Raw genomic sequence first — 27,630 nt, forward strand, 5'->3', positions numbered from 1 at the left:
CTGTGCCAAGCCGGCTAGGGCTTATACTTTTCAAAGATCAACTTTTGAAGTGCTTCCAGTCAAGTTGGCAGAATAGGAAAACACTGTGCTCATCACCTCCTACAACCACATGAACATTATAACTAAACTATAGAACAACCGTCATTGAGAACTGCCTGAAGTCTAGCTGGACAGAAGTCCTATAACTAAGGATATACAAAAGAAATCATGTCAGCTGGTGGGAGGGAAAGAAATTTAATGGGCTGGTCCCATACTCATTTGTGGTAGATACAGCTTGGGAGGGACATCTCGGTTGTCGAGGTCTCCCCCGAGGCACAAGGGGTTCCTGTTTTGGGAAGAGAAGTCCCCATAACTTCTGTCTGTGAAAACCAGTGGAGATTGTGGCTCCTGTTGTCCCATGCATTCCTCTTAAAGGAACCATACTTGGATGTAATCCCCCTTGACTCTGGTGCTAGGGAGGCAGCTGAAAAGGCACCAGAGACTTTCAGGAGAAACTGAATTGACTGGTTTCAGGGCGAGGGCTGGAGGAGCAGTTTTCTCCAGACAGAAATGCTGTCAGAAGCCATTTTTCCTATTTTGAGCCTCCTGCAACCCAACCTATATGCTCAGACAGGCACCATATCTGGGTTTCCATCAACCTTGCTAACACAATATACTCCACCCTCGTGATTCTCTGAGACCCCACCTCACCTAGCTTGCTGGCCACCCAAACCACTTAAACTACTTCAAGTACCTTTTCCCTTCAAAGCACCTTGTCTAGTCTCATGTTGTGGACTTTCCTAAACTCTCTCAAAGGTTTACAGATCCCAAACCAGCATCTGGCCTCAGCATGCTCCAATACCTCTTGCTAAGCAGCCCCAAACCCAGCACTAGTGGCAGCCAGCCTCAATTTGCATCTTAGCCTCTCCCAGGCCTCTTAAGCTTAGCACAAGTGGCAACCATCTGCAAATCACTTTGTAGCTCATAGCAAATGACCCAGAGTGGGGCACAGGCAGCAGTTGATCTTGGCCTGCACCAGAGCCAAGAGGTCCCGGAACCAACATATATGATTGCCAGCTTCAGATCACACCAGAGCACCACCCAACCACCTCCGCAAATGGCACAACCAAAGGGCAGACTCAGCTGGTACCAGAGCTCCATAGGGTCAGCCCCTGCAAAACAGCACCTTCTTCATAATCTCTGCCAGTCTTCACAGCCAGTCAGCCTGAGGGTCAGTCATCTCATTGACATTTGAACAGCAATCAAGGTTCAACTACAACAGGAAGACACATACGACCCACACAAAGGACATACCTGGAGCACCTGGTTCAGGTGACCACTGGGCCCCAATGGACACCTACTACGTAAGGCCATTGTACTAAGACTAGAAGACAGCAGCTCTACCTGATAGAAACAAACACAGGGAGGCAGCCAAAATGAGGAGACAGAAATGTCCCAAATGAAAGAACAGAACAAAATTCCAAAAAAAGAACTAAACAAAATGGAGACAATCTGCCAGATGCTGAGTTCTAAGCTCTGGTTATAAGGATACTCAGTGATCTCAGTGAGAACTTGAGTAAAGAGATAGGAAACAAAAATGGAAATAAAAAAGATGAAAAAGAACTAGGCAGAAATGGAGACTACAATAACTAAAATGAAGAATATATTAGAGGGAATCAACTGTAGATTACATGAAGCTGTAGATCAGCGGTTCTCAACCTGTGGGTCACGACCCCTTTGGGGGTCGAACGACCCTTTCACAGGGGTCGCCTAAGACCATCAGAAAACATAATTATATATTGTTTTTGTGATTAATCGCTATACTTTAATTATGTTCAATTTGTAACAATGAAAATACATCCTGCATATCAGATATTTACATTACAATTCATAACAGTAGCAAAATTACAGTTATGAAGTAGCAATGAAAACAATTTTATTGTTGGGGGTCACCACAACATGAGGAACTGTATTAAAGGGTCGCGGCATTAGGAAGGTTGAGAACCACTTCTGTAGATTGAATGGGCAATTTGGAAGACATGGTAGCAGAAAACACCCAAGCAGAATAGCAAAAAGAAAAAATAATTTTTAAAAATAAGGCTAGTTTAAGGGACCTCTGGGACAACATCAAGCATAACAACATTCATAGGGGTACAGAAGGAGAAGAGAGAGCACAAGGGTTTGAAAGCCTATTTGTAGAAATAATGATGGAAAATTCCCTTAACCTGGTGAAGTCAATAGATATAGAAGCCCAGGAAGTACAGAGAGTCCCACACAAGGTAAGTCCAAAGAGGTCCACACCAAGAGTCAACATAATTAAAATGCCAAAGGTTAAAGATAAAGAGCTCTCCTAAAAGCAAGAGAAAAGTAGTTATCTATCAGGGAGCTCCCAATAAGACAGTCAGCTGATTTCTTATTAGAATCTAGGCAGGCCAGAAGGGATTGGCATGATATGCTCAAAAATGATTAATAGCAAGGACCTAAAACCAAGAATACCCAGCTATCAAAGGACAGATAAAGAGCTTCACAGACAAGAAAAAGCTAAAGGATTTCATTACCACCAAACCAGTAGTACAAGAAATATTTTAAAGGGATTTCTTTAAGAAAAAGAAGGGGGGTGGGGGTTTAAAAATGGGAATATTGAAATGGCAATAACTGCCTGTCTATCAGCAATTACTTTAAATGTAAATGGATTAAATGCTCCAATAAAAAACAAGACACTTACATACTGCCTATAAATACTTTCAGTCAAAAGATAGTCACAGACTGAAAATAAAAGAATAGAAAGAGATATTTTGTAAAAATGGAAACAAAAAATCTGGGGTAACAATACTTATACCAGACAGAACAGACTTTAAAAACAAAGGCTATAGCCATAACCGGTTTGGCTCAGTGGATAGAGCGTCGGCCTGCGGACTGAAGGGTCCCAGGTTCAGTTCCGGTCAAGGGCATGTACCTGGGTTGCGGGCACATCTCCCGGTGGGAGGTGTGCAGGAGGCAGCTGATCGATGTTTCTAACTCTCTATACCTCTCCCTTCCTCTCTGTAAAAACTCAATAAAATATATTAAAAAAAACAAACAAACAAAAAAAGCAAAGGTTATAAGAGACAAAGAAGGACCCAGCAATTCCACTTCTGGGTATTTATCTGAAGAAACCTAAAACACTAATTCGAAAAGACATATGCATCTATATGTTCATTGCAGCATTATTTACAATAGCTAAGTTAGCAACCAAAGTATCTATCAGTGGGTGAATGGATAAAGAAATGGTGCATATATACAATGCAATGTGATGCAGCCTGCAAAAAGAATGAAATCTTGCCATCTGCAGCAAAGTGGATGGACCTAGAAGGTCTTTTGAGTGAAGTCTGACATTAAAAGACAAATGCCATATGATTCACTTATATGTAGAATCTAAAAAACAAAGCATAGACAAACACATAGATACAGAGGACCTTTTGATGGTTGCCCGATGAGAGGGGTACTGGAGGGATGGATGAAAAAGGGGAAGGGATTAAGAAGTACAAATTGGTAGTTAAAAAGTAGTCATATGGATGTAAAGTATAGCTTGGGGAATATAGTCAGTAATATTTTAATAACTGGGTCAAATGGGTATTAGATTTATTAGGTAGGATGATCACTTTATAAGTTATATGTCTAATCACTATGTTGTACACCTGAAACTAATATAATATTGTATGTCAGCTGTAATTAAAAAATAAGAAGTAATTAAAAACATGAATGCAGTGAGAATTGAATGAAAGCAAGTTCCTTCATCCAAGGAAAGTGCTCTAGTGTTTCCATGGGAGCATGTGTACAGGTACTATTTTTCTTTTTAACTATGTTTTTATTTATTTTAGAGAGAGGAAGGGAGAGGGAGAGAGAGAAACATTGATGGGAGAGAGAAACATTGGCTGCCTCCTGTACACCTCCTACTGGGAATCAAGCCTGCAACCCAGGCATGTGCCCTGACCAGGAATCAAAGCAGATGACACTCAATTGAGCCACCCAGCCAGGGCCACAGGTACTATTTTTCATTCCGTCTAGAGCTTCACAAACTCCTTGAAACCTTTGGTTCTGATTTGGATACTTGGATGTCATATTACTGAGTCCTATTGCTAGACAACCTTTAGAATCCTTTTGTCAGATTTCAAAAAAATTATGCTGGAACTAGAGGCCCGGGGCATGAAATTTTTGCACAGGGGGCTGGGGGGTCCCTCAGCCCAGCCTGCACCCTCTCCAATCTGGGACCCCTGCCTGCCTGATCACCCCTAACCGCCTCTGCCTGCCGGCCTGATCCCCCTAACTGCACTCTCCTGCCGGCCTGATCTCCCTAACTGCTCTCCCCTGCCAGCCTGATTGCCCTAACTTATCTCCCCTGCCTGCCTGATCGCCCCTAACCACCTCTGCCTCGGGCCCCGCCACAGTGGCTTTGTCCAGAAGAACGTTCTGAAGATCTCTAGTCTAATTAGCATATTACCCTTTTATTAGTATAGATCAGCGGTTCTCAACTTGTGGGTCGCAACCCCTTTGGCGGTCGAACGACCCTTTCACAGGGGTTGCCTAAGACCATCCTGCATATCAGATATTTACGTTACGATTCATAACAGTAGCAACATTACAGTTATGAAGTAGCAACGAAAATAATTTTATGGTTGGGTCACAACATGAGGAACTGTATTTAAAGGGCCAGAAGGTTGAGAACCACTGGTATAGATTCTATTGGGATTGTAAAATTGGGGGAAGGGGGCAGTTAATATCTTAGTAATAGTCAGTTTTCCCAACTAGAAATACATTTTTTTCCATTTATACAAGTCTTAATTTATAAGACTTACAAGGTTGTTTTTTCTCATATTCCACCTATAAGTGAATCCCTATGGTATTCGTCTTTCTCTGCTTGACTTACTTCACTTAGCATAATACCCTTTAGATTTATACATGTGGTTGCAAATGGCAAGGTTTCATTCTTTTTATTTCTGCATCATAGTCCAATGTGTGTGTGTGTGTGTGTGTGTGTGTGTGTGTGTATCTTTATCCATCTATTGATGGACACCTAGGTTGCTTCCATATCTTGGCTATTGTAAATAACTAGAGGCCTGATGCATGAGATTTGTGCACTCGGTGGTCCCTCAGCCCAGCCTGCGCCCTCTCGCAGTCCGGGAGTCCTCGGGGATGTCTGGCAGTCAGACATCCTTAGCGCTGACGTGGAGGCGAGTGAGGCTCCCGTCACTGCTGCTGTGCTCACCAGCTGTGAGCCCGGCTTCTGGCTGAGCAGTGCTCCCTCTGTGGGAGCACACTGACCACCAGTGGGCAGCTCCTGCGTTGAGCATCTGCCCCCTGGTGGTCAGTGTGTGTCACGGTGACTGGTCGTTCGGCCATTTGGTTGATTTGCATATTAGCCTTTTATTATATAGGACTAGAGGCCCAGTGCATGAATTTGTGCATGGGTGGGGTCTGGTTGGCCTGCCCCAATGGGGGCTATAGGGCCGGGCCAGCAGGGTGGAGGGACCTCAGGTGGTTGGTCAGCTGGCCTTGCCCCCGATCAGGGTGTTGGGGGTTGATTGAGCACTGAGCCGGCGGGGGGGGGGGGGGGGTGTATTGGGGCCCAGATCAGGCTGGTTGGCTGCCGCAGCACACATCATAGCCACCAGTTGTTCTGGTCATTCTGGTCGTTCTGCTGTTCCAGTTGCTGGGCTTTTATATATATAGATACTGCAATAAACATAGGAATGCCTGTTTTTGAATTAGTGTTCTTATTTTCGTTGGATAAATACCCAGAAGTGGAATTGCTAGAGTGTATGCTATATCTATTTTTAGTTTTTTGAGGAATCTTCATACTATTTTTCATAGGAGCTGCAATTTCCAGCCCTACCAACTATGTATAAGAGTTTTCTTTTCTCCACATTCTCACCAATACATGCTATTTGTGGACTTTCTTGTAATAGCCGTTGTAATAGACTGGTGTGAGGTGATATCTGGTTATGGTTTTGATTTGTATATCCCTGATGATTAGTGATGTTGAACATCTTATATGTCTGTTGGCCATCTGTATCTCTTCTTTGGAGAAATGCCTTTTCATGTCTTCTGTTCATTTTTCGATTAGATTGTTTATTTTTTTTTGTTATTGAGTTGTATGACTTTTAAAAATATATTTTGGCCCTAGCTGGTTTGGCTCAGTGGATAGAGCAGCCTGCAGACTGACGAATCCCAGGTTTGTTTCCTGCCAAGGGCAAATGCCCGGGTTGTGGGCTCGATCCCTGATAGGGGGCATGCAGAAGGCAGCTGATCAATGATTCTCTCATCATTGATGTTTCTATTTCTCTCTCCTTCTCCCTCTCTCTTCCTCTCTGAAATAAATAAAAATATTTTTATATATTTTGGATATCAACCCTGCAAGGATGGGGAATTTTTTTTGCCAAGGGCCATTGGATATTTATAACATCATTCGAGGACCATACAAAATTATCAACTTAAAAATTAGCCTGCTCTGTTTGTCAAACATTTAATTAACTCACCCTTTATGCCTTAGCAGGACCAGACCAAATGATAAGGCCTGGGAGCCTGACGTTCTCCACCCTTGCCTTCTTGGTTAATATCATTTGCACATATATTCTCCCAGTCAGTAGGTTGCCTTTTTGTTTTATTGAAGGTTTTTTTCACGATGCAGAGCTTTTTAGTTTGATGTAGAATCATTTGTTTATTTGTGCTTTTGTTTCTATTGTCTAGAAAGATATTACTCAGACTGATGTCAGATAGTTTACTTTCTATATTTTCTTCTAAGGTTTTTTTGTTTTCAGGCCTTTCTTTTAAATCTTTAACTCATTTTGAGTTTATTTTCGTATATGGTGTAAAAGAGTGGTCCAGTTTTATTTTTTTGCAGTTATCTGTCCAGTTCTACCAACACCACTTGTTGAAGACACTGTCGTTATTCCATTAAATGTTTTTGCCTCCTTTGTTATAGATTATTTAACCATATAAGTGAGGATCTATTTCTGAGTTCTCTGTTCTGTTCCATTGATCTATTTGTCTGTTTTTGTGCCAGTAATATACAGTTAGATTAATACAGCTATGTAGTATAGTTTGAGATCAGTGAGTGTGATACCTCCAACTTTGTTCTTATTTCTCAAGATTGCTGTGGCTATTCCGGGTCTTTTGTGGTTCCATATAAATTTTAGGATTATTTGTTCCTGTTCTAAGAATGACATTGGTATTTTGAATGGAATTACACTGAGTCTGTAAATTGCTTTGAGCTTTATGATCATTTTAGCAATGTGAATCCTTTCTATCCATGAGCACAGTATATCCTTTCATTTATTTGTGTCCTCTTCAATTTTTTTCTTCAATGTTTTATAGATTTCAGAGAAGAGGTCTTTCACCTCCTCGGTTAAATTTACTCCTAAGTATTTCTTTTTTTTTTTAATATATTTTTTATTGAGTTCAAAGAGAAAGGGAGAGGGGGAGAGAGGTAGAAAATTCAATGACGAGAGAGAATCATTGGTTGGCTGCCTCTTGCATGCCCCACACTGGGGATTGAGCCCACAACCCGGGCATATGCCCTTGACCAGAATCGAACCTGGGACCCTTTGATCCGAAGGCCGGCGTTCCATCCATTTTGTCAAACCGGCTAGGGCTTTTCTTACTTTTTATTTGTGGTATACAGAGACTATTTGCTGATTTTATTCACTTGTAGATTTTAATTCTATTGTTGTATTTTTTCCCTTAGTCTTTTAAAAATGTCTCTGTTGCATTTCAGGTTGTCTCTCATGTTCAGTTTATTTTCAGTTTCTTATTTCATAATACATAGTTTTGAATTTTTCCCCTCTTTTTAACAAAAACATCCTATATAATAAAAGGGTAATATGCAAATTGACCCTAACAGCAGAACTACCGGGAATGACCAGTGCGCTCCCACAGGGAGAGCTCTGCTCAGCCACAAGCCAGGCTGATGGCTGCGAGTGCAGCGGCGGTGGCGGGAGCCTCTCCCACCTCCTCCGCAGCACTCAGGATGTCTAACTGCAGCTAGTCCATCAGTTGGACATCCCCCAAGGGCTCCTGGGCTACAAGAGGGATGTCTGACTGCCAGCTTAGTCCCGATATCCCAGGGAGTGGGCCTAAGCTGGCAGGTGGACATCCCCTGAGGGGTCCTGGACTGAAAGAGGGCACAAGCCAGACTGAGAGACCCCTCTCCCCTGAGTGCATGAATTTTTGTGCAGCGGGCCTAGCAAATAATGTTTGTTAGGCACTGTTGTAAGCACTTTACAGATATGAACCCATTTACGTCATTTGATGTTTATAACAGTTCAGTGAGGTAGGTACTACTACTATCCTTATTTTATAGGTTAGGAAAATGTGTTACCAAACGATTAAGTGGTTGCCTCAGGACTCATGGCTAGTGGTGAAGATTTGATCTCACTAACACTCCTTAGTGTTTTCTTGACCCATTGAGTTTAACCATCAAGCCTATGACCTATCAAGGGTAGGTAGACATGGAGCTTTTGAGGTATGAGAGTTTAGCTGTCTGGGTAGTCCTGCTCTGACTTTGAGGCTGCCATCCTGTTCCCAACTACGGTTCTTTTGGATATTCTGGGGACACCTGTATGTAGTTTGGATGTTTGTCCTCAGAAGTTTCTGAAATGGGTTAAAATAATATGCTAATATTAGCTCTAAGAATGTATTTTGCTCAATTCCATAAATTCATTCTTTCCTGTTTTGTTTTGTTTTTCTTGAATAAAAAAGAGCTGTTTTAATGTGATGCTTTTGAGATGGAAGGTCTTGCTCCTCCGTGTAGAATATTCTTTTGATAGATAGCCTTATCACACTTATACAATAAGCACATGTCAAATACAGTTTTATTAAATTTCTATGTTAGTAAAATATTAATTCATTTTCATTGTTTAAAAATATTAAACATTTTATTTTTTTCCTTTTTTAAAATTTAAATTCTTTATTGTTTAAAGTATTACATAAGTCTCCTTTTTCCCCCATTGACCCCTCCCCAGCCACTCCCACCCCCCAGCACATGCCCTTACCCCCCTACTGTCTGGGTCCATTGGTTATGCTATAGATTCTTCACCATAAAATACTCTAATAGTAAACTCTGCATAAAGACACACCTGGAATTTAAAGCCCAAATGTAATAAAGTCCAAATGACTTAGAGAACTGAAGTACCAAGTCAGATTTTTCTTCTGCGTTAGGAGTCCAAAAAATTAATGTGTTAAAATTTATTGAATATTTTTATAATATTAGCTAGACAGGTTATGAATTCTGGATAAAGTCTGGATTATTTTAGCCATGGCAGTTTGGACTGTTTCTCATAGTAATGGGTATAGTTTCCTCATGGTTTCAGAAGTTATATTGTTTGAATATCAGGTCTTATATGGGCCTCACTTTTTTTTTTTTTTTTTTGAATCTCTAAAAGAAGGTCATTTTCTTTTTTTTTTTTTCTTTTTTTTAAATATATTTTATTGATTTTTTACAGAGAGGAAGGGAGAGGGACAGAGAGCCAGAAACATCAATGAGAGAGAAACATCAATCAGCTGCCTCCCGCACGCCCCCCACTGGGGATGCGCCCGCAACCAAGGTACATGCCCCCGACCGGAATCGAACCTGGGACCCTTGAGTCCGCAGGCCGACGCTCTATCCACCGAGCTAAACCGGTTCTGGCAAGAAGGTCATTTTCATGTTTGTCTTCTATTTAGGTGGAAAGTTACATATTTTGGATTTGTTATTTATAACTTTATACATCTAAGTCTTCTAGTTTTATTTATTTTTTAAAATTTATCTTTATTGTTGAAAGTGTTACAGATGTCCCCCCTCTCTTTTTTTCCCATTGACCCCCCTCCACCCCAGACCCATCCCTCCTAGGCCTTCACCACACTGTTGTCTGGTGGGCTATGCATATATGCATATAAGTTCCCCAGTTAATCTCTCCCCACACCCCCACCTTCTCTCTGAGATTTGTCAGTTTGTTCCATGCTTCTGTGTCTCTGGATCTATTTTGTTCATCAGTTTATTTTGTTCATTAGATTACACATATAAGTAAGATCATGTTATACTTACCTTTCTCTGACTGGCTTATTTCGCTTAACATAATATTTTCCAGGTCCCTCCATGCTGTCTCAAAGGGTAACAGATCCTTCTTTTTTACTTCTGCATAGTATTCCATGATGTAAATGTACCACAGCTTTTTTATTCACCCATCTACTGATAGGCACTTGGGCTGTTTCCAGATCTTAGCTATTGTAAATTGTGCTGCTATGCACATTCTTTCTAATTGGTGTTTTGGGTTTCTTAGAGTATATTCCTAAAAGTGGGATCACTGTGTCAAATAGCAGTTCCATTTTTAATTTTTTGAGGAAACTCCATACTGTTTTCCACAGTGGCTGCACCAGTCTACATTTCCACCAACAGTGTACTAAGGTTCCCTTTTCTCCACATCCTTGCCAGCACTTGTCATTTATTGATTTGTTGATGGTAGCCATTCTGACAGGTGTGAGTTGATACCTCATTGTCATTTTAATTTGCATCTCTCGGATGATTGGTAACTTTGAGCATTTTTTCATATGCCTCTTGGCCATCTGTATGTCCACTTTGGAGAAATGTCTATTTAGGTCCTTTGCTCATTTTTTTAATTGAATTATTTGTCTCTCTTTTGTGAAGTTGTATGAGTTCCTTATGTATTTTGGAAATTAACCCTTTATGAGAAGTAACATTGGCAAATATGTTCTCCCATGCAGTGGGCTCACTTTTCATTTTGTTGATGGTTTCTTCTGCTGTGCAGAAGCTTTTTATTTTGCTGTAGTCCCGTTTGTTTATGTTTTCCTTAATTTTCCATGTATGGGCCTCACTTTTAAAGAGGTACGCAAAGTTAATAATACAAATGTATCATATCATTAACACCTCAGTTATCAAATTTGTAAAAAACAAAAGTACAAGCCATTCCCATCATCAGGAACAATGATACCAACACAATTATGGTCCCAGAACCTTGTACTTAGTTTTATCAAAGGTCATGGAAGAAACTGAGTGGAAGCTGAGTGAAAGAGAGTAGACTATATTAGTCTCACCAGGATGCCATTTTGTCCTGATTGTATTACCTGTGAACTTAAAATCGATGCGTTTGTGATTGTGGGGTTGAGGGTTGGGACATGACTAATATATCAATCTGTAGTCTCTTTCAAATTTTTCCCCTTTTGAGAACCATGATTTTGGCACTCTAGTATGAATTGCGTATGGGTCCTGTTTACTGATACTGCACTCACCCTTGCAAGCATTGTCCGTGGCTCTTTCTACTGACTGTTATTGGGGGGAGGGGGAGGATTCAGGCCTAAGAATTCTGTTTCCTAAGGATTTCACCCCAAGTATATTTGCATTGGAGAATCATCTTCAACTAGCTCCTGAGTGAATCTTCAGGAGTCTTTACCCCAAAGTACTAGTAAAGATTAATGCCTTTGCTATATGTTCCTCATTTTTTTTTGAACAGCACATTAAATTTTTTAACATAATGGAGATATATATATATATATGTATGTATATTTAGAAAATGCATTTAGAAAAGCATTTTTTTTCAAATACCAATTAAAAAAATAAAATACAGAACCACAAATGAAAGTCTCAACAAATATTTAAGAATTACTAACATAGTTAATAGTCTTTACACACAAAGCAATAAAACTAGAAATTCATGTTTTTTTTAATTTAAAGAAAGTACTTTAATTCATAAGTTAATGTAGAAATCATAATGGAACCTGCAACATGAGTATGTGCCCTGACGGGAAATCAAACCCGGGACCCTTTGGTGCATGGGATGATGCTCTAACCTGAGCCACACTGGCCAGGGTCCAATTTATTCCCTTTCAAACTGGACCACCTTTCCATGGAGGCCTGGACATGTGGTATTGCAGCAGGTGCAGCCCATAACTCTTGATCTGTTTCTCCTGCTCGGGTGCCCTCACCTGGCCCCACATTGTTTGAATTCTACCAGGTGGTCAACGGGCTCCAGGAGGTTCAGCGGCAAGCCCAAGAGGGGACATTTTTCACCGTTTTTTAAAAACATTCAATCATCTGTGTGTCCGTGTGTGTGTATAGATATGTGTATGTATACATTTAATTTTATCCCACACATAGATTTGTGTAACCACCAGCACAGTCGAGATACAGACCTGTTTCATTACCACTTCTCATGTAGTTCTTTTTATTCACATCCTTCACACAATTCTTCCCTACCCTGTCCTGTGCCCTGGAAACCACTAGTCTGTTTCCATCATTTTGTTATTTTGAAAATGTTATATAAATGGAATTATACTCTGTAATATTTTGAGAACCACCTTTTTATTAAACAAACTAGAGGCCTGGTGCACAAAAATTTGTGCACTCGGGGGGCGGGGGCGCGCAGCCGGGCCTGTGCCCTCTCGCAGTCTGGGACCCCTCGGGAGATAACGACCTGCTGGCTTAGGCCTGCTCCCGGGTGGCAGAGGGCACGCCCAATCCCTAGGTGCAGCCCCTGGTCAGGCTCAGAGCAGGGCCGATTGGGGAGTTGGGTCACCGCCCCATCATGCACAGAGCGGGGCGGATCGGGAGGTTGCGATGCCACCCTCAGTCATGCTCAGGGTAGGGCCGATTGGGGGGTTGGGGCACCGCTCCCTGTCACACTCAAGGCAGGGTTGATGGGGAGGTTGCGGCGCCACCCCCTGTCACGCACAGAGCAGGGCCGATCAGGGGGTTGGGGCACTTTCCCGACAGAGCAGGGCCAATCGGGGTTGGGGCACTGCACCCTGTCACTCACAGAGCAGGGCCAATCAGGGGGTTGGGGCGCTGCCCCCTGTCACTCACAGAGCAGGGCCAATCAGGGGGTTGGGGCGCTGCTCCCTGTCACTCACAGAGCAGGGCCCATCAGGGGGATTGGGGCTCTGTACTCTCATGCACAGAGCAGGGCCGATCAGGGGCTTGGGGAGCTCCCCCCTGTCATGCAAAGAGCAGGGCCCATCAGGGGGTTGAGGAGCTCCCCCCTGTCATGCACAGAGCAGGGCCGATCAGGGGGTTGAGGAGCTCCCCCCTGTCACTCACAGAGTAGGGCCGACAGGAGAGTTGGGGCACCGCTCCCTGTCACACACACAGCAGGGCGGATCAGGGGGTTGGGGCGCTGCACCCTGTCACACTCAGGGCAGGGCCAATGGGGAGGTTATGGCTCTACCCTGTCACACACAGAGCAAGGCCCGTGGAGGGGGGTTGGGGCGCCACCCTCTATCACCCATAGAACAGGGCCGATCAGGGGGTTGGGGCGCCGCCAGTGTCACACTCAGGGCAGGGCCAATGGAGAGGTTATGGCTCTACCCTGTCACAGAACAGGGCCCGTGGGGGGGGCGGGGGCGCCGCACCCTGTCAAACACAGAGCCCCAGGGCGATCAGGGGATTGGGGAGCTCCCCCCTATCAGGCACAGAGCAGGGCTGATGAGGGGGTTGGGGCGCCTTCCCCTGTCACGAACAGAGCAGGGCAGATAGGGAGGTTGTGGCCCCACCCCCTGTCACACACAGAGCCGCAGGGCGATCAGGGGGTTTGGGCACTGCCCCCTGTCACGCTGATCCTGGTGCCGAGAGGCATATTACCCTTTTACTATATAGAATAGAGGCCTGGTGCATGGGTGGGGGCCAGCTGGTTTACCCTGAAGGGTGTCCTGGATCAGGGTGGGGGTCCCCACTGGGGTGCCTGGCCAGTCTGGGTGAGGGGCTGAGGGCTGTTTACAGGTTGGCGGGTGACTGAAGCTCCCAACTGCTCCTTTTTTTCTTTTCTTTTTTTTCTATTCTGGGCCAGCTTTAGCTCTGAGGCCTCACTGCTGAAATCAGGTTTCTGGCCTTTACCTTCTGTGTTTGATACAATGTTGTGGTCCAGCTGGCTGAAGCACGGCTGACTGAAAGCCGGTTTCTGGGGTTTTGTTTAGCTTCTTTATTTGCAACATAGTACATAGTTGCTTAGAGTTTCAGCTGAGAGGCCGGCAAGTCAGGCGGAAAACGTTGGAGTCCGCAGTCACTGGAGCAAGCAAGCCTCCCTGTTCGCTTCAGTGCATGGCTGCCGGCCGCCATCTTGGCTGACAGTTAATTTGCATAAGGATATGCTGATTAGCCAATGGGAAGGGTAGCGGAGTGACACCTATTTGCATGTTTCTCTTTTATTAGTGTAGATTGTCTTTGAAGTCTGCCCATGTTGTTGCATGTACCAATAGTTCATCCATTTTACTGCTGAGTTGTATTCCATAGTTTGGATGTACCAGAATTCATTCAACCACTAACCCTTTGAAGGTATTTTGGGTGTTTTCAATATTTTTGCTCTTACTAATAAAGCGATTATGAACATTTATATGTCAGTTTTGCATGACCATAAGTTTTCCATGTTCTTTGAGCCCTTCTTTACTTTTTGTGCAACAGGATATTCCAGGATTATTATCTTTTACTTTCTTACAATTCTGCAGTTAGCTTTTGCACCAAGGGACCCTGGTTCCTTTAATGGAAAGTGGTATTTTGAAACCAAGATATGCATTCTATCTGTGCTTGATGCTGTTGTTTTCCAAACCTTTTCAGTGCACAGCCTAGAAGGGGGGGGAGAGAGAGAGCGAGCGAGCGAGAGCACGTGTGCTCAGGTGGTGTATGTAGCTCAGTGGTTGAGTGCCAACCTATGTACCAGGAAGTCATGGTTTGATTCCCGGTCAGGGCACATGTCCGGGTTGCAGGCTTGATTCCCAGTAGGGGGCATGCAGGCGGCAGCTGATCAATGATTCTCTCTCATCATTGATATTTCTAGCTCTCTCTCCCTCTCCCTTTCTCTCTGAAATCAATAAAAATATATTTTAAAAAAAGAAAAGAAAAGAGAACGTGATAGAGTGTGTGTGTATACATACATAAAAATACACCTATATTTTTATCTATGCCTATCTTTTAAAATCTCTGAATTTATACTGGTACCTCTAATTTCACTCCAATACCACAAAATTCATTCTAGTTCTTTCCCTTTCCATATTTGAAATTCTTTTAGCCAACATTGCTCATATAGACATATATTTATGGTATTATTTTCCTTTCTGTAGACCATGGTTTCTTAACGTTGTCACTGTTGTCATTTTGGGGCCAGATCATTGGGATGGTAAGGATGGGAGAAGTCTGTCCTGTGCATTGTAGACTCAGATGCCAATTAGTGACCATTAGTTGTGACAATCAAAAATGCCCCTAGATATTGCCACATGTCCCCAGTGGGACAAACTGCCTTGTTGAGACCACTGCTCTAGATTCTAATTCCACATGTTACATTCCTTGAGCCCGAGGAACTCCCTTTAGCATTTTCTCTTGATGTGGTCTGCTAGTTATGAATTTTGCCTCCATTTGTCTGAAAATATCTTAATTTTATATTTTTAAGTATATTTTCACTGGGTATAGAAATCTGGCTTGACACATATGGTTTTTTATCTCTCCAAATAATTTTTTCTGCTACATTCTCCTCCCCGTCTCCTTCTAATTTCACATATTGTTAGATGACTTTATATTATCCAATAAGTCATTGAAGTGGAGTTTTTAATCATTTTCAGATTGGATGACTTCAGGATCTGACCTGTCTCCAATTTGTTAAGCCCACCCATAAATTTTTCATTTCAGATATTGTGGTATTTAAAAACCAATACCTTTTTAGATTTTCTAATTAGTTCCTTTTTATAGTTTTATTTTCTGCTGAGATTACTTATCTGGTGCTTTATCATGATCATATTTTCCTTTAAATCCTTACATATTTTTAAAATAACTGTTTCGTAGCCCTCTGATAATTCCAAATCTGTGTCATCTTGGGTTGGGTACTCTTGATTGCTTTTTCTCTTTACTCTTAGTCACATTTTCCTGTTTCTTCACAAATGTAATAATTTTTCATGGTATATTGGACATTTTTGGAGTTATGGTGTAGAGATTTTGGATTCTGTTATCTTCCTCTAAAAGAATGTTGATTTTTTATATTAGTAGTTAACTTAGCTAGACTCCAAATTGTCTCTTGTGTTGGGCAGCAGCTAAAACTGCTCAGTTTTTTCAGCCTCTGTTCAAGAACTGCAAGGAGAATGTTATAGTTAGTTGGATTGGAGCAAAGAATGTGGTAGAGTACTGAAAGATGAAGTTTGAGAGGTGAACTACATTTGAGCCTTGTTGTAGAGCACTGTAGGCTAAAGCCTGATTAGAGTGGATTAAAGAAAGGAAGGCAGAAGAAAAATTTGGTACAATGAATTTAATCACAGGGATTGGGAGTTAAAAGTTTGGGCTTTGTGGGGCACATATGGTCACAGTTGCTGCTGCTTTTCTTCTTGTTCTTCTTCCTTTGTCCTTTCCCCTTTATTCTTCCCAACCTATTAAAAATGTAAAACCCATTATTAGTTCACAGGACATAAAAAATAGGCATAGGCTGAATCTGGCCCTTAGCCAGTTTCCTGATCCCTGGTTTACACAGAGAACTCTCTCCGTGAGTTTTGCTGTATAGAAAGAGAAGAGTAAGGGGAATATAACGGTTAAAGTACTTTTTATTAAGTTGGAGGAAAGAACAGCATTTTTTGCAAGTCAGTTTGATTTAGCCAATAGAAAAGGGGAGGATTTATAATGTAGGAAAAACAATTGCTGAAACAATGTCGTTGAATGCGTGAGAGGGAATGGAATCTAGGGCCCAAGTGAAGGGTTTAGCTAGGAGCATCAATAGTTAATTGGTAATTTTTAAAATATTTAAATGTATTTCAGGGATTTCCCCTACCCCCCTTCTTTATCTGTTGCCTAGGAGAGATATAGACCCAGTAACAGGTAGCACTTCAGATTCAATTCCCAAATTCTCTTTTTCAAGAAACAGTTTGAATTAAAAGTGAACATAAATTGAAATACTTTCAATAAAGTAACAAAATGTGTTTTTCCCTTAAAATGAAGAATGTTTGATTATTGGATAGTTTGTTGTGTCTATCTTGAAATTAAGATCATTTTCTTTTCTTTTTTTCTTCAAAGTGCTGTGTATGGATGCGAAGATCAATTTTGATTCTAATTCAGCTTATCGCCAGAAGAAAATCTTTGATCTCCAGGACTGGACTCAGGAAGATGAAAGGGACAAAGATGCAGCTAAGGCAGATATCAACTACATTGGCCTAGATGGGAATATAGGATGTCTAGGTACTATGTGTTTTTATGTTAGAGTTGGATTGGCTAAGCTTAATTTATTTTCTTTGTGTTTGTTGCTTATACAAATCATTTTCCCCTCTTGATAGTAAACGGTGCTGGTTTGGCTATGGCCACAATGGATATAATAAAACTTCATGGAGGGACTCCAGCCAACTTTCTTGATGTTGGTGGTGGTGCCACAGTCCATCAAGTAACAGAAGCATTTAAGCTTATCACTTCAGATAAAAAGGTAAGGGCAGGGCTTATGTTTTAGAATTTGAATGGTGAGAAGTAACTTGATTAACTAGCAGATGTGATTATTACACTAGTTGAACATTAAAATTTAAAAGTCTTCCATTGTTTGAAAACAATGCAATAACAGTTAACTACAGAAAAAGATAAAGTTCCACATAGTGATTTAGAAAACAAGATGAAGAAATGTTACATTATGTTAGACAATATTTTAAATGGTATGATTTGATATGGGAGCACATGACTATGAAAAATGAAGATGTTAGTTGACCGCAGAAGCCCAGAAATCTGGTAAGTCTGTAAAGCTAAAAAGATGAAAATAAAAAATAATCTTTAATTTTATCCAGAGATAACTTTTGTTACTATTGATTTGATCTGTTTTCTTTAAGACTTTTTAATGATTTCACATACACACACTCACACATACTACTTATTAAGATACTAGAGGCCCGATGCACGAAAATTCGTGCGAGAGTAGGCCTCCTTCCCCTGGTTGCCGGCACCGCTTCCTTCTGGCACCTGGGACCCAGGCTTCCTTCCTCCTGCTGCTGGCTGCTTCCCTCCTCCGGCCACCCACAGGCACCCGGGACCTGGGCTGGCTTCCCTGCGGCCCCGGCTTCATCAGGAAGGAAGTCCAGAATTACATCCGGAAGACATTCAGTCTAATTAGCATATTACCCTTTTTTTATTGTAGATAACTTACATAGTTCAGCCATTCATGTATATGTCTTTTAATGTACATATTTTGAGTCTTTTATTTTTGCTGACATATTATGAGTACTTTTTGCATTTACTAAGGTACTCTTCTAAACCACATATTTTAATGTTTGCATAATCTGTCATATGCAGATATGCCATAATGTAGACTTATGAATTTATAAGTGATTATCAATATACAAGGGATGTGAAGCATCATTATCTAAAAGACATACATATTATCGGTCACCAGATACTTTTTAAGCAGTATAGCTACTATGTGGCCAATGTGGGTTTTAAGGCTTATGGAAAAATAAGATAATGGCCTCCCTGGAACTAGTCTTATTGAATTAAGAATGAGAATTTCTCATTGATAGGGAGCATATCTTACTCATTGTTGCCTCTGGCAGTGGTTGGCATAATACACAGTACATGTATAGGTCATTTATAAATACTTATTATTGATGATGTTGACAGTGTACATTTTTATTGTTTTAGACTCTAGAATTGTTTGAAAAATTATTTTACTGCTCTTTGACTTTGAGCTTATAGACTTATTTGCCATCTTCAATTTCATAAAGAGAATTAAACTAAAATGAAACACAAATTGCTTTATTCTCCTGTTGAATAATATTTTTTAAAAAGTAAACAAATTTTATTGGAACTATATTTGTATAGCTTCTTTTGGCATAAACTCTAAAAGAGTATTATGTAATTATCTAACTGTTGAGTCCTTTTGAAGGTGAACTGGAATTTTTGTTATATTTTTAAGCGTGGCTTTTAGGGCCTAGGTACAAGTATGGATAAATGCGTATAAAGAATTCCAGTGTTAGGGACTGACATTAAGAGCATTGGAGTTGGAAACAGTCCCGTAGCCCAGGGGGACAATGTGGATAGCATTGAAGTAGCTGTATACATATTATAATTCTTTGTATTGGACACTGTGCTTGGATTTGGGAATACATCGTCCCTCCTCTCAAGGCATTTACTAGTATAGTCTGACTGGGGTGATAAACTGAATGCAGTGCTGTGGAAGAATACAAGACAACCAATAACTGTGAGAATCACAATGGCCACTGAATGGATGATACCTTGAGCTATCTTGAGAATTGAATAAGTTTATTTAAAGGCGTGGAGTATAGAGACAGCCACTATGTTCATGGAATAAGATGCTTATGTATAAGAATAACATTTTTGGGGCAAATGATAAGAGATAATGTTGAGTCCATATTGTGAAAACCCCCTGTACCTATTGTTAAGGAGTTTGGAATTTAACCCCTCTATTCCAGCATATATATATATATATATATATTTCCTTATCTTTTTATTTTCTACAAAAGGGTAACTTTGCTAGTAGAGTGTGAAATGTAGAGCACGGAGGCACTGGTAGGATAGATCAATTTGGTTGTTATACCTCATTGTTAAAAAAGACGAAGAGGTCCTGGCAAAGGTAGTGTCAGGAAGAATAAAGCAAAGATATTTAGAGGCATATCTGAGATACAATCATTAAATTCATTTCTCTTCTTTTTTGGGTAGCTGGGGGATGGCATTGAGAGAGCTTAGTTGGATTAACCAACCAGGGGTTGGTTAGGACTTTTGGCTGGGGACAATCATCGGGTGGTGATGATGTCCTTTGTGCCATCAAGAGGCAAAATAGAGAAATATGTATTTCTGAATGTGTTAATTTTGCACTGTGGGGACTGTATCTAGTTTATGGTTATAAAGATATATTTTGTATAATGGTTAGATATATATTTGAGAGTCCTCAGTATATTGAGAAAAGTTGAAGTGTTAGGAGTTGGTGAGATGACTCAAATGAGTGAGATGAGGAAACCAAGAATGGAACTAGCTCTTCACCTACCCCTCTCCTCCATGTTGAAGGATTGAATAAAGAAGGAGCGATAAAATCTACATATATAAAACCCTAATAATCAAATAGACCAAACAGCAGAACAGCCGAACAACCAGTCGCTATGACATGCGCTGACCACAAGGGGGCGCGCGAGGAACATGGCAGGTGCTGGCCGCAGCGGGATGGTGGAGCAGGTCAGCGGGAGCACCAGACCAAGGCGGAGCGCTGGTCGTTGTCATCAGGGCGAGCCTCTGGTAGTTACTGAAAATTCTTTGCTCCCGTGCGCCACGGTCCCGCCTGGCGCTTGCACCCGCTTCCGGCGCTGGAGCCACTGCCAGTACCCAGCGCTGGCCCTGATTGCTCAGCACGGTTGTCAGCAGGTGCGAGTGGCAGCTGCCGGCCCTGATCGTCCCTCAGGGCTTCTCCGCCTCCCCCTACTCCTGAGGGGTGATCAGAGCCAGCAGTCGCCTCTCACACCCACTGCCGGAGATGGCCCCACTCACACCCGCTGCTGGCACCAGAGCTGCCACTCGCACCCACTGCCAGCACCAGTCCCGCACAGCCGGAGCTGCTGCTCGCACCTACTGCCGGTGCCCGGCGCCGTCAGTGGGTGCGAGCGGCGGCTGCCAGGCCCAGTCACCCGTGAAGGCTTCTCCACCTCCCCCTGCTCCTGAGGGGTAATCGGGGCAGAAGTTGCTGCTCACACCCACCGACGTGCCAGCCCCACTCACACCCGCTGCTGACACCAGCCCCAATCGCTCCGCGCCATCAACGGGTGCAAGTGGGGCTGGCACTGTCAGCGCGTAGGAGCAGAGGTGACAGGAACAGGGCTGCTGGCAGAGAGGGGACCTGGGGTCGCAGCGGCAGGGACCGGGCAGGGGCATGGAGGATGGGCCAAAACCTGCCCCTGTGCCCACCGCAGCCTCGCGGCCCACAGTTCCTTTCAAGGTGCACAAATTCGTGCACTGGGCCCCTAGTCTACATTATAAAAGACCAGGGGCCATCATGTCCTAAACGACCAGACAACCGGTCACCAGACAGGGGAAGCGAGGTGGGTGCAGCGAGGTTGTTAGCCTCCAGCCCAGGCCGGGTGGAGGCCTAACAACCTCACCACTGCCTTGGCTGCTGCGGATCAAGCCCGAAGAGAGGCCTGGAGAGAGAGGCAGGGCCTAATCAGCAGCCACAGCAGCTGCTCGCGAGGCCTGGAGAGAGAGAGAGAGGCAGGTCCTGATTAGCAGCTGTCAAGTAGGCTGCAGATCAGGCCCAGAGAGAGGCCTGGAGGCAGAGGCAGGCAGAGGGGTTAAGAGCAATCAGGCAGGCAGGCAGAGGCAGTTAGGGGTGATCATGCAGGCAGGCAGGTGAGCGGTTAGGAGCCAGTGTTCCCAGATTGCGAGAAGGATGTCCCCCAAGGGGTCCCCTATTGGAGAGGGTGCAGGCTGGGCTGAGGGCACCCCCCCCCCCCGCCCCGTGCACGAATTTCGAGCACCAGGCCACTAGTAGAATAATAAGAGAGAGAGAACAAACTGACAGAGATAGTTGCAGATCAGGTGAGAGTGGTGACATTAAAGGACAGGATGAAGAGTTTTGAGAATTAAGTGGATGGGCAACAGTGTCAGATGTAGGAGCAATCAAGTACACTAAGTACTAAATGAAATGATTAGGAACCTTAGAATCGTAGAGGAGAGGGGACCAGCTTCCCATCAGGCTGTAATGGATTGAGTTGAGATACTTTTTCAGGGCCTTTTTTATGAAGGCACAGAAGGACACAGTGCTAACAGTTGAATGGAAGTAGGATTGAAGAGAGCTGTGTAGTATATGTTTGCTTGCTTGTTTGGGAGACTAAGAAGATGAGCTATATTTAGCTGCATGGAGATGTGTATTGGAGAAAGGAGGCTCATGAAGAGAGTGAAAGGTATGAGGCAGATCATTAAGGAAAGAAATGCTGATGAATCATTATACTGCTCTTTGGTTTCTGCTAGTGTTACAGGATGGGTTTTTTGTTTGTTTTTGCTGTTTTGCTTTCCTTTAAAGTTGGAATAGATAAATTAATAGGATAGAAACATCCAAGAATGCATTAATTGAATTGGGATAGTGGAGGTAGACTTGGTATGAGAGAATTGAGCATGCACATGGCATTATCATTGAATTGCTCAGCCATCGGTTCCAGGCTCTCTAGCAGGAGTGGGTAACGTCTGGCCCGAGGACCGTACAAGGCCTGCGAAATTATTTGGTTTGGCCCTGCCAAGGCATAGGGGTGAGTTAATTAAATGTCTGACCAAATATAGCAGGCTAATTTTTTTTAATATATTTTATTGATTTTTTACAGAGAGGAAGGGAGAGGGATAGAGAGTTAGAAACATTGATGAGAGAGAAACATCGATCAGCTGCCTCCTGCACACTCCCTACTGGGGATGTGCCCGCAACCAAGGTACATGCCCTTGACCAGTATCGAACCTGGGACCTTTCAGTCCGCAGGCTGATGCTCTATCCCTGAGCCAAACCGGTTAGCAGCAGGCTAATTTTTAAGTTGATAATTTTGTATGGCCCTCGAATGATGTTATAAATATCCAAATGGCCCTTGGCAGAAAAAAGGTTTCCCCACTCCCCCTCCCTTGCTATAGTGAAGAAAGTCATGTTGGTAGAGAACTGATACATCCAGTGATTAGAAAGGGGTTTAGGGACCAGAGGTTTTAAGAGGAAAAGATTGGGTTTGATAGAGTTAGTGATAAAAGGAATTAGAAGTGAAAGAGGAGGCTGGACAGAAAGTGGGATTTACACATTTGATACTGTAGAGATTCTCTTTCTGGCCAAGGGTTTGTCCTTGGTAAGAATTAGTTGAAATGGACTGGAGATAACAGTAACTTTAAGGCTAGGATGTCAGATGATGCCCTGTGGTGCATATTGTAGCTATCTAGAATGAGGTGGGAGGAAGAGAGCTAAGAAGGTGCCAGAATCCACTATGAATTCTAGTCCATTATAATTTCTAGAAATAATAGTGGTAAATATGAGGAATGTGTAGTATAGCTCAGTGTGTCTGAACCTTTTTCATGTCAGGGCATTCACAGACGTATTTCAGTGGGGCCTAGAAGGTATATGGAGAAGGTTGCTTGTGGTCAGAGGCCACTGGCCCAGAGGTGACAGCTGTCCTAGAACCTTCCTAGCTTCCCTAAGGGTTGAGGGAACAATATCTTGGTGTCTATAAGCTATTTATATTGCACTGGCTGAGGAACTCTGGTGTAGGTGAATGAACTACACCAAAGTAAAGTGCATTAAATATGAAAAGTAGCCTGGCCAGTGTGGCCCAGTGGTTGAGCATAATCCTATGAACCAGGAGGTCATGGTTCACTTCCCTTTCCGGGTTACCGGCTGGATCCCCAGTGTCAGGTGTGCAGGAGGCAGGGGACAGCCAATCAATGATTCTCTCTCATCATTGATGTTTCTCTCTCTCTCTCTCTCTTTCTCTCTTTCTCCCTCCCTCTCTTCTTCCCTCCCTCTCTGAAATCAATAAAAATATTTTTTTTAAAAATCAAAAGTGATGCCGAAACCGGTTTGGCTCAGTGGATAGAGCGGGTCCCAGGTTCGATTCCGGTCAAGGGCATGTACCTTGGTTGTGGGCACATCCCCAGTAGGAGATGTGCAGGAGGCGGCTGATCGATGTTTCTCTCTCATCGATGTTTCTAACTCTCTATCTCTCTCCCTTCCTCTCTGTAAAAAATCAATAAAATATATTTTAAAAATAAAAAAATAAAAATAAAAATAAATAAAAAGTGAAAAAAATTTTTTTGTACGTGATAGAACAATGGTTCAGATTATTGGTGTGATGATGAAAAAATACTGACCCAAACAGAGGTTTGGATGTGATGTGTAGCTAGTAGGGGGCATACAGAAATTCAGTGATTTTTGAGGGCCTGGTTTGTGTGAAGAGTTTGTTGAATTGGTGGGGCTAAGTGAAGAAGAAATGTTAGTCAATGAACATAAGTTGGAGCTCTTGTATGTGACAGTGTCTTACAACATGATCTGGGATATCATGTTGGTGAATGGCTGTGTTTAATAGGAAACAAGTAAAGGAATCAGGTCTTATTCATATGAGACAGAAGAGAAGAGAATATGAGCCAGGTGTTGGAATTACCCGAAGAGGGGAAAATAAGTTCTGGTGTGTGGTGGACTGCACAGACTTCAGTGATGGCTGTTTTGTCTGAAAATGGTTCCATGGAATTAAATTTCATCATAAGGTGTAAATACTAATATTTTCTTGGGAAGGAAGGACACATACTCATTTCTTTAAAATTTTAATCAACCAAAAACATTCTGTTCACAGGTACTGGCTATTCTGGTCAACATTTTTGGAGGAATCATGAGGTGTGATGTTATTGCACAGGGTATAGTCATGGCAGTAAAGGATTTGGAAATTAAAATACCTATTGTGGTACGGTTACAAGGTGAGTGTAACAGATATCTTGCAATTGTTATATGAATGCTACTTGCTTAAAAGTTCATGATTTTACTGTAGGTGGTGGGAATAGCACCAGGTGACAGTTGGACCAGACCTGAGTTCAGCAATCTCCATACTTGAGTTCTGGCTGGGAAAGAATTCAGAGCCAAGACTCAAGCTATAAGAGAACATCCTATCTGATAATAGAGAAACATGGTAATTAACTGTAACTTCACTACCCTTCCCATTGGCTAATCAGCGAGATATGCAAATTAACTGCCAACCCAAGATGGCGGCCGGCAGCCAGGCAGCTGAAGCGAACAGGAGGCTTGCTTTCTCCAGTGAAGGAGGAAGCCAAGGTTCCCCGCCTGCCGCTGCCAGCCTCTGAGCTGCAATCTAAGAAACAATGTTGCAATTATAGAAGGTAAATAAACCCCAGAAACCTGCTTTCAGCCGTCAGAGCTGGAGCTAGCAGGACCGCAACAGTGTTACAATTATAGAACCCAAACAAACCCAGATACCTGCTTTCAGCAGCCGAGGTCTCAGAGCTGGAGCTGAGCCTCAGAGCTAAAGCTGGCTCTCAGTTCCAGTGACATCCATAGAAGGCAAATAAATCCCAGAATAAAAAAAAGAAAGAAAAAAAGGAGAGGTTGGGAGCTTCAGTCACCCACCAGCCTGAAAACGGCCCTCAGCCCCTCACCCAGACTGGCCAGGCACCCCAGTGGGGACCCCCACCCTGAAGGGGGTGTGACCAGCTGCAAACAGCCATCATCCCCTCATCCAGGCTGGCCAGGCACCCAAGCGAGACCCCCACCCTGATCCGGGGCACCATTCAGGGCAAACCAGCCGGCCCCCACCCATGCACCAGGCCTCTATCCTATATAGTAAAAGGGTAATATGCAAACTGACCCTAACAGCAGAAGGACTGGGAATGACTGGTCACTATGACACACACTGACCACCAGGGGGCAGACGCTCAATGCAGTAGCTGCCCCCTAGTGGTCAGGGCGCTCTCACATGGGAGGAGCTCTGTTCAGCCACAAGCCAGGCTGATGGCTGCCAGTACAGCGGTGGTGGTGGGAGCCTCTCCTGCCTCCTCAGCAGCGCTAAGGATGTCCGACTGCAGCTTAGGTCTGCTCCCTGCTGGCAAGTGGGCATCCCCCAAGGGCTGCTGGGCTGCCAGAGGGATGTCTGATTGCCATCTTAGGCCCAATCCCCCGGGGAGCGGGCCTAAGCCAGCAGGTGGTCATCCCCTGAGGGGTTCCAGACTGCGAGAGGGCACAGGCCGGGCTGAGGGACCCTCCCCTCCCCCCCAAGTGCACAAATTTTTGTGCACCGGGCCTCTAGTTTATTTATAAAATCACAGAGATAGAAGTAATATTTGTAGAAGAAATGAGCTGAGGAAATGAGTTATAGAGGTAAATAAAGGAAGGGCTCTTAGAGCTTAGGAGTGAGGAAGCAAATGGTAAGGTGCTTGGGTGAGGGGGAAGGGAAGGTGCAGGCATGCTCCTGGGAGGGAGAGTGCTCTGGGTCCTCTATCTTAAGAATTGTTAAGGTTGGTGATTTTAGAGGCGGTCCCAGGGGAAGACTTCAATGGATATTTAGCACTTTTCCAGGTTGCTCTTTCAGGGTTGGGGTCTCCACTGATAGATTGGTCGGTGACAGGGCAGAAGTCATTACCCAGTGCAGCTGGTCCTGAGATTAGCTTGTCTGGTTTTGCTGCTTTTCTGGGCTTGGAGCTGAAATACAACTGAAGCCTCGATATTTTCTAGGGAGGAAAGGTCAGTGTGTCCGAACTGCATGACCATTGATATGCTAAGGGAGGAAAGGTCCTCTGGGGGTAAGGTCCCCCCCTACAATTGTCCTTTGCACCTGGGGCTTTCCTTCCTGGTGACCTTCTGTACCAGGCCCATTGTCCTTGCTCTGCTCATGTCTCTCAAACTGCCTACCACAATTCCAAGGAGTTTAGTTCTTTTAAATACAGTTTTCAAATAGCTGTATCTTTTAAATGAAAGTGTTAATATAAGAAACATTCAAACCTGTGAAGAATTTTTGTGAGTTTATTTGAGCCAAACTGTCAACAAATGCTGGGAAGCAGAATCTCAATGGATTGAGTTAATGCTCAGGAGAATGGCAGTTTTGCACCTTATTTTATACATTACAATAAAGGAGGTGATTGATGTAAGTGGGTTATTGTGAAATCCATTGGTGATAGATTAGGGAGGCAGGAGAAAGCAAAGCAGGGAAACCTCTAGGATTGGATAAAGAGTAAAATGATAGACACACACTTAGATGAGTGCAGGATAGTTAACAGTCAACAATTAACATGATAATGATAACAATGATAATGAAGGTATTTGTGGTCTCACCTCTGTACTTTGAGGGCTCTGAAAAAGGGAAATTACTTTGTTTTTGCAAAGGCATAGTATCCTAGATGCCAAAAGACAAATGGGCAGGCTTAGTTAAGGTGAAGATTAACCTTTGTTAAGGAAAAATACTGCCTTAAGACATGACTACACACCATAAATTGCTTTCATTTTTTAAAAGTGTGAATTTTAGACCATGCTTTGTAGTTACTTTAGGTCTCTGAGTTTGCAAGGCCATCACGCAGGCCTTCCCTGAGCTAGTCATGTTAGCATGTGGCCCCTTTTTGTCCACAAAAGTATTATGTAATTGGAAATTTTTAAAACATGGTATGAAAAAATTTCTAACATTGGGGCAAAATTGCTCACAGTTTTGGTTCGTATGATCTGATACATTATTTGTTGTGCTTTGTCGTGAATTCTGAATTGCCATTGATATGGTACTTCACAAGGTAACTAGGTTTTTACAGTATTTTCTTGCTTTAGAGCATGTATTATATTAAATAATGAAATATTCTTATGATGAAATGACTTGTGTATGATTTTGTGTCAATATTTAAAACATCTTTATATTTGCATATCTCATTTTCAGGTACACGAGTGGATGATGCTAAGGCACTGATAACTGACAGTGGACTTAAAATTCTTGCTTGTGATGACTTGGATGAAGCTGCTAAAATGGTAAACAGGCTATGTTTGCAAAGTGTATAAAGGATGTATACATGTTCCCGATTGGGGTTATTTGCTGGTTCCTGGATTCTTCTCATTGACAATGAAAAGATTTTAAGGTCAACAAAAATGAAAGTAAAGCAAAGTGGAGTTTATTGAAGATACATTCCAAGCGAGGAGCAGGCCATCCATCCAGGAGAGATAATAGCCCCGAACTCCTGGGTTTAAATGA

The 27,630-nt window shown here is 42.9% G+C and overlaps 1 protein-coding gene across 1 annotated transcript in view; it reads left to right on the forward strand.

Moving 5' to 3' along the window:
* The window catches only part of SUCLA2 (succinate-CoA ligase ADP-forming subunit beta), a 65,402-nt gene that overhangs the window by 33,349 nt on the left and 4,423 nt on the right, over nucleotides 1-27,630 (forward strand). Inside the window, exons 7-10 of the mRNA XM_070409139.1 lie at nucleotides 16,985-17,146; nucleotides 17,242-17,384; nucleotides 24,253-24,373; nucleotides 27,322-27,410. Of these exons, the coding sequence (XP_070265240.1) occupies nucleotides 16,985-17,146; nucleotides 17,242-17,384; nucleotides 24,253-24,373; nucleotides 27,322-27,410 (515 nt within the window). The remainder of the gene's footprint in view (nucleotides 1-16,984; nucleotides 17,147-17,241; nucleotides 17,385-24,252; nucleotides 24,374-27,321; nucleotides 27,411-27,630) is intronic.

This window comes from Myotis yumanensis, unplaced genomic scaffold (genome assembly GCF_028538775.1).
Source record: "Myotis yumanensis isolate MYYU_CA2020_CCGP unplaced genomic scaffold, mMyoYum1.0.hap1 SCAF_3, whole genome shotgun sequence".
Lineage (NCBI taxonomy): Eukaryota > Metazoa > Chordata > Mammalia > Chiroptera > Vespertilionidae > Myotis > Myotis yumanensis.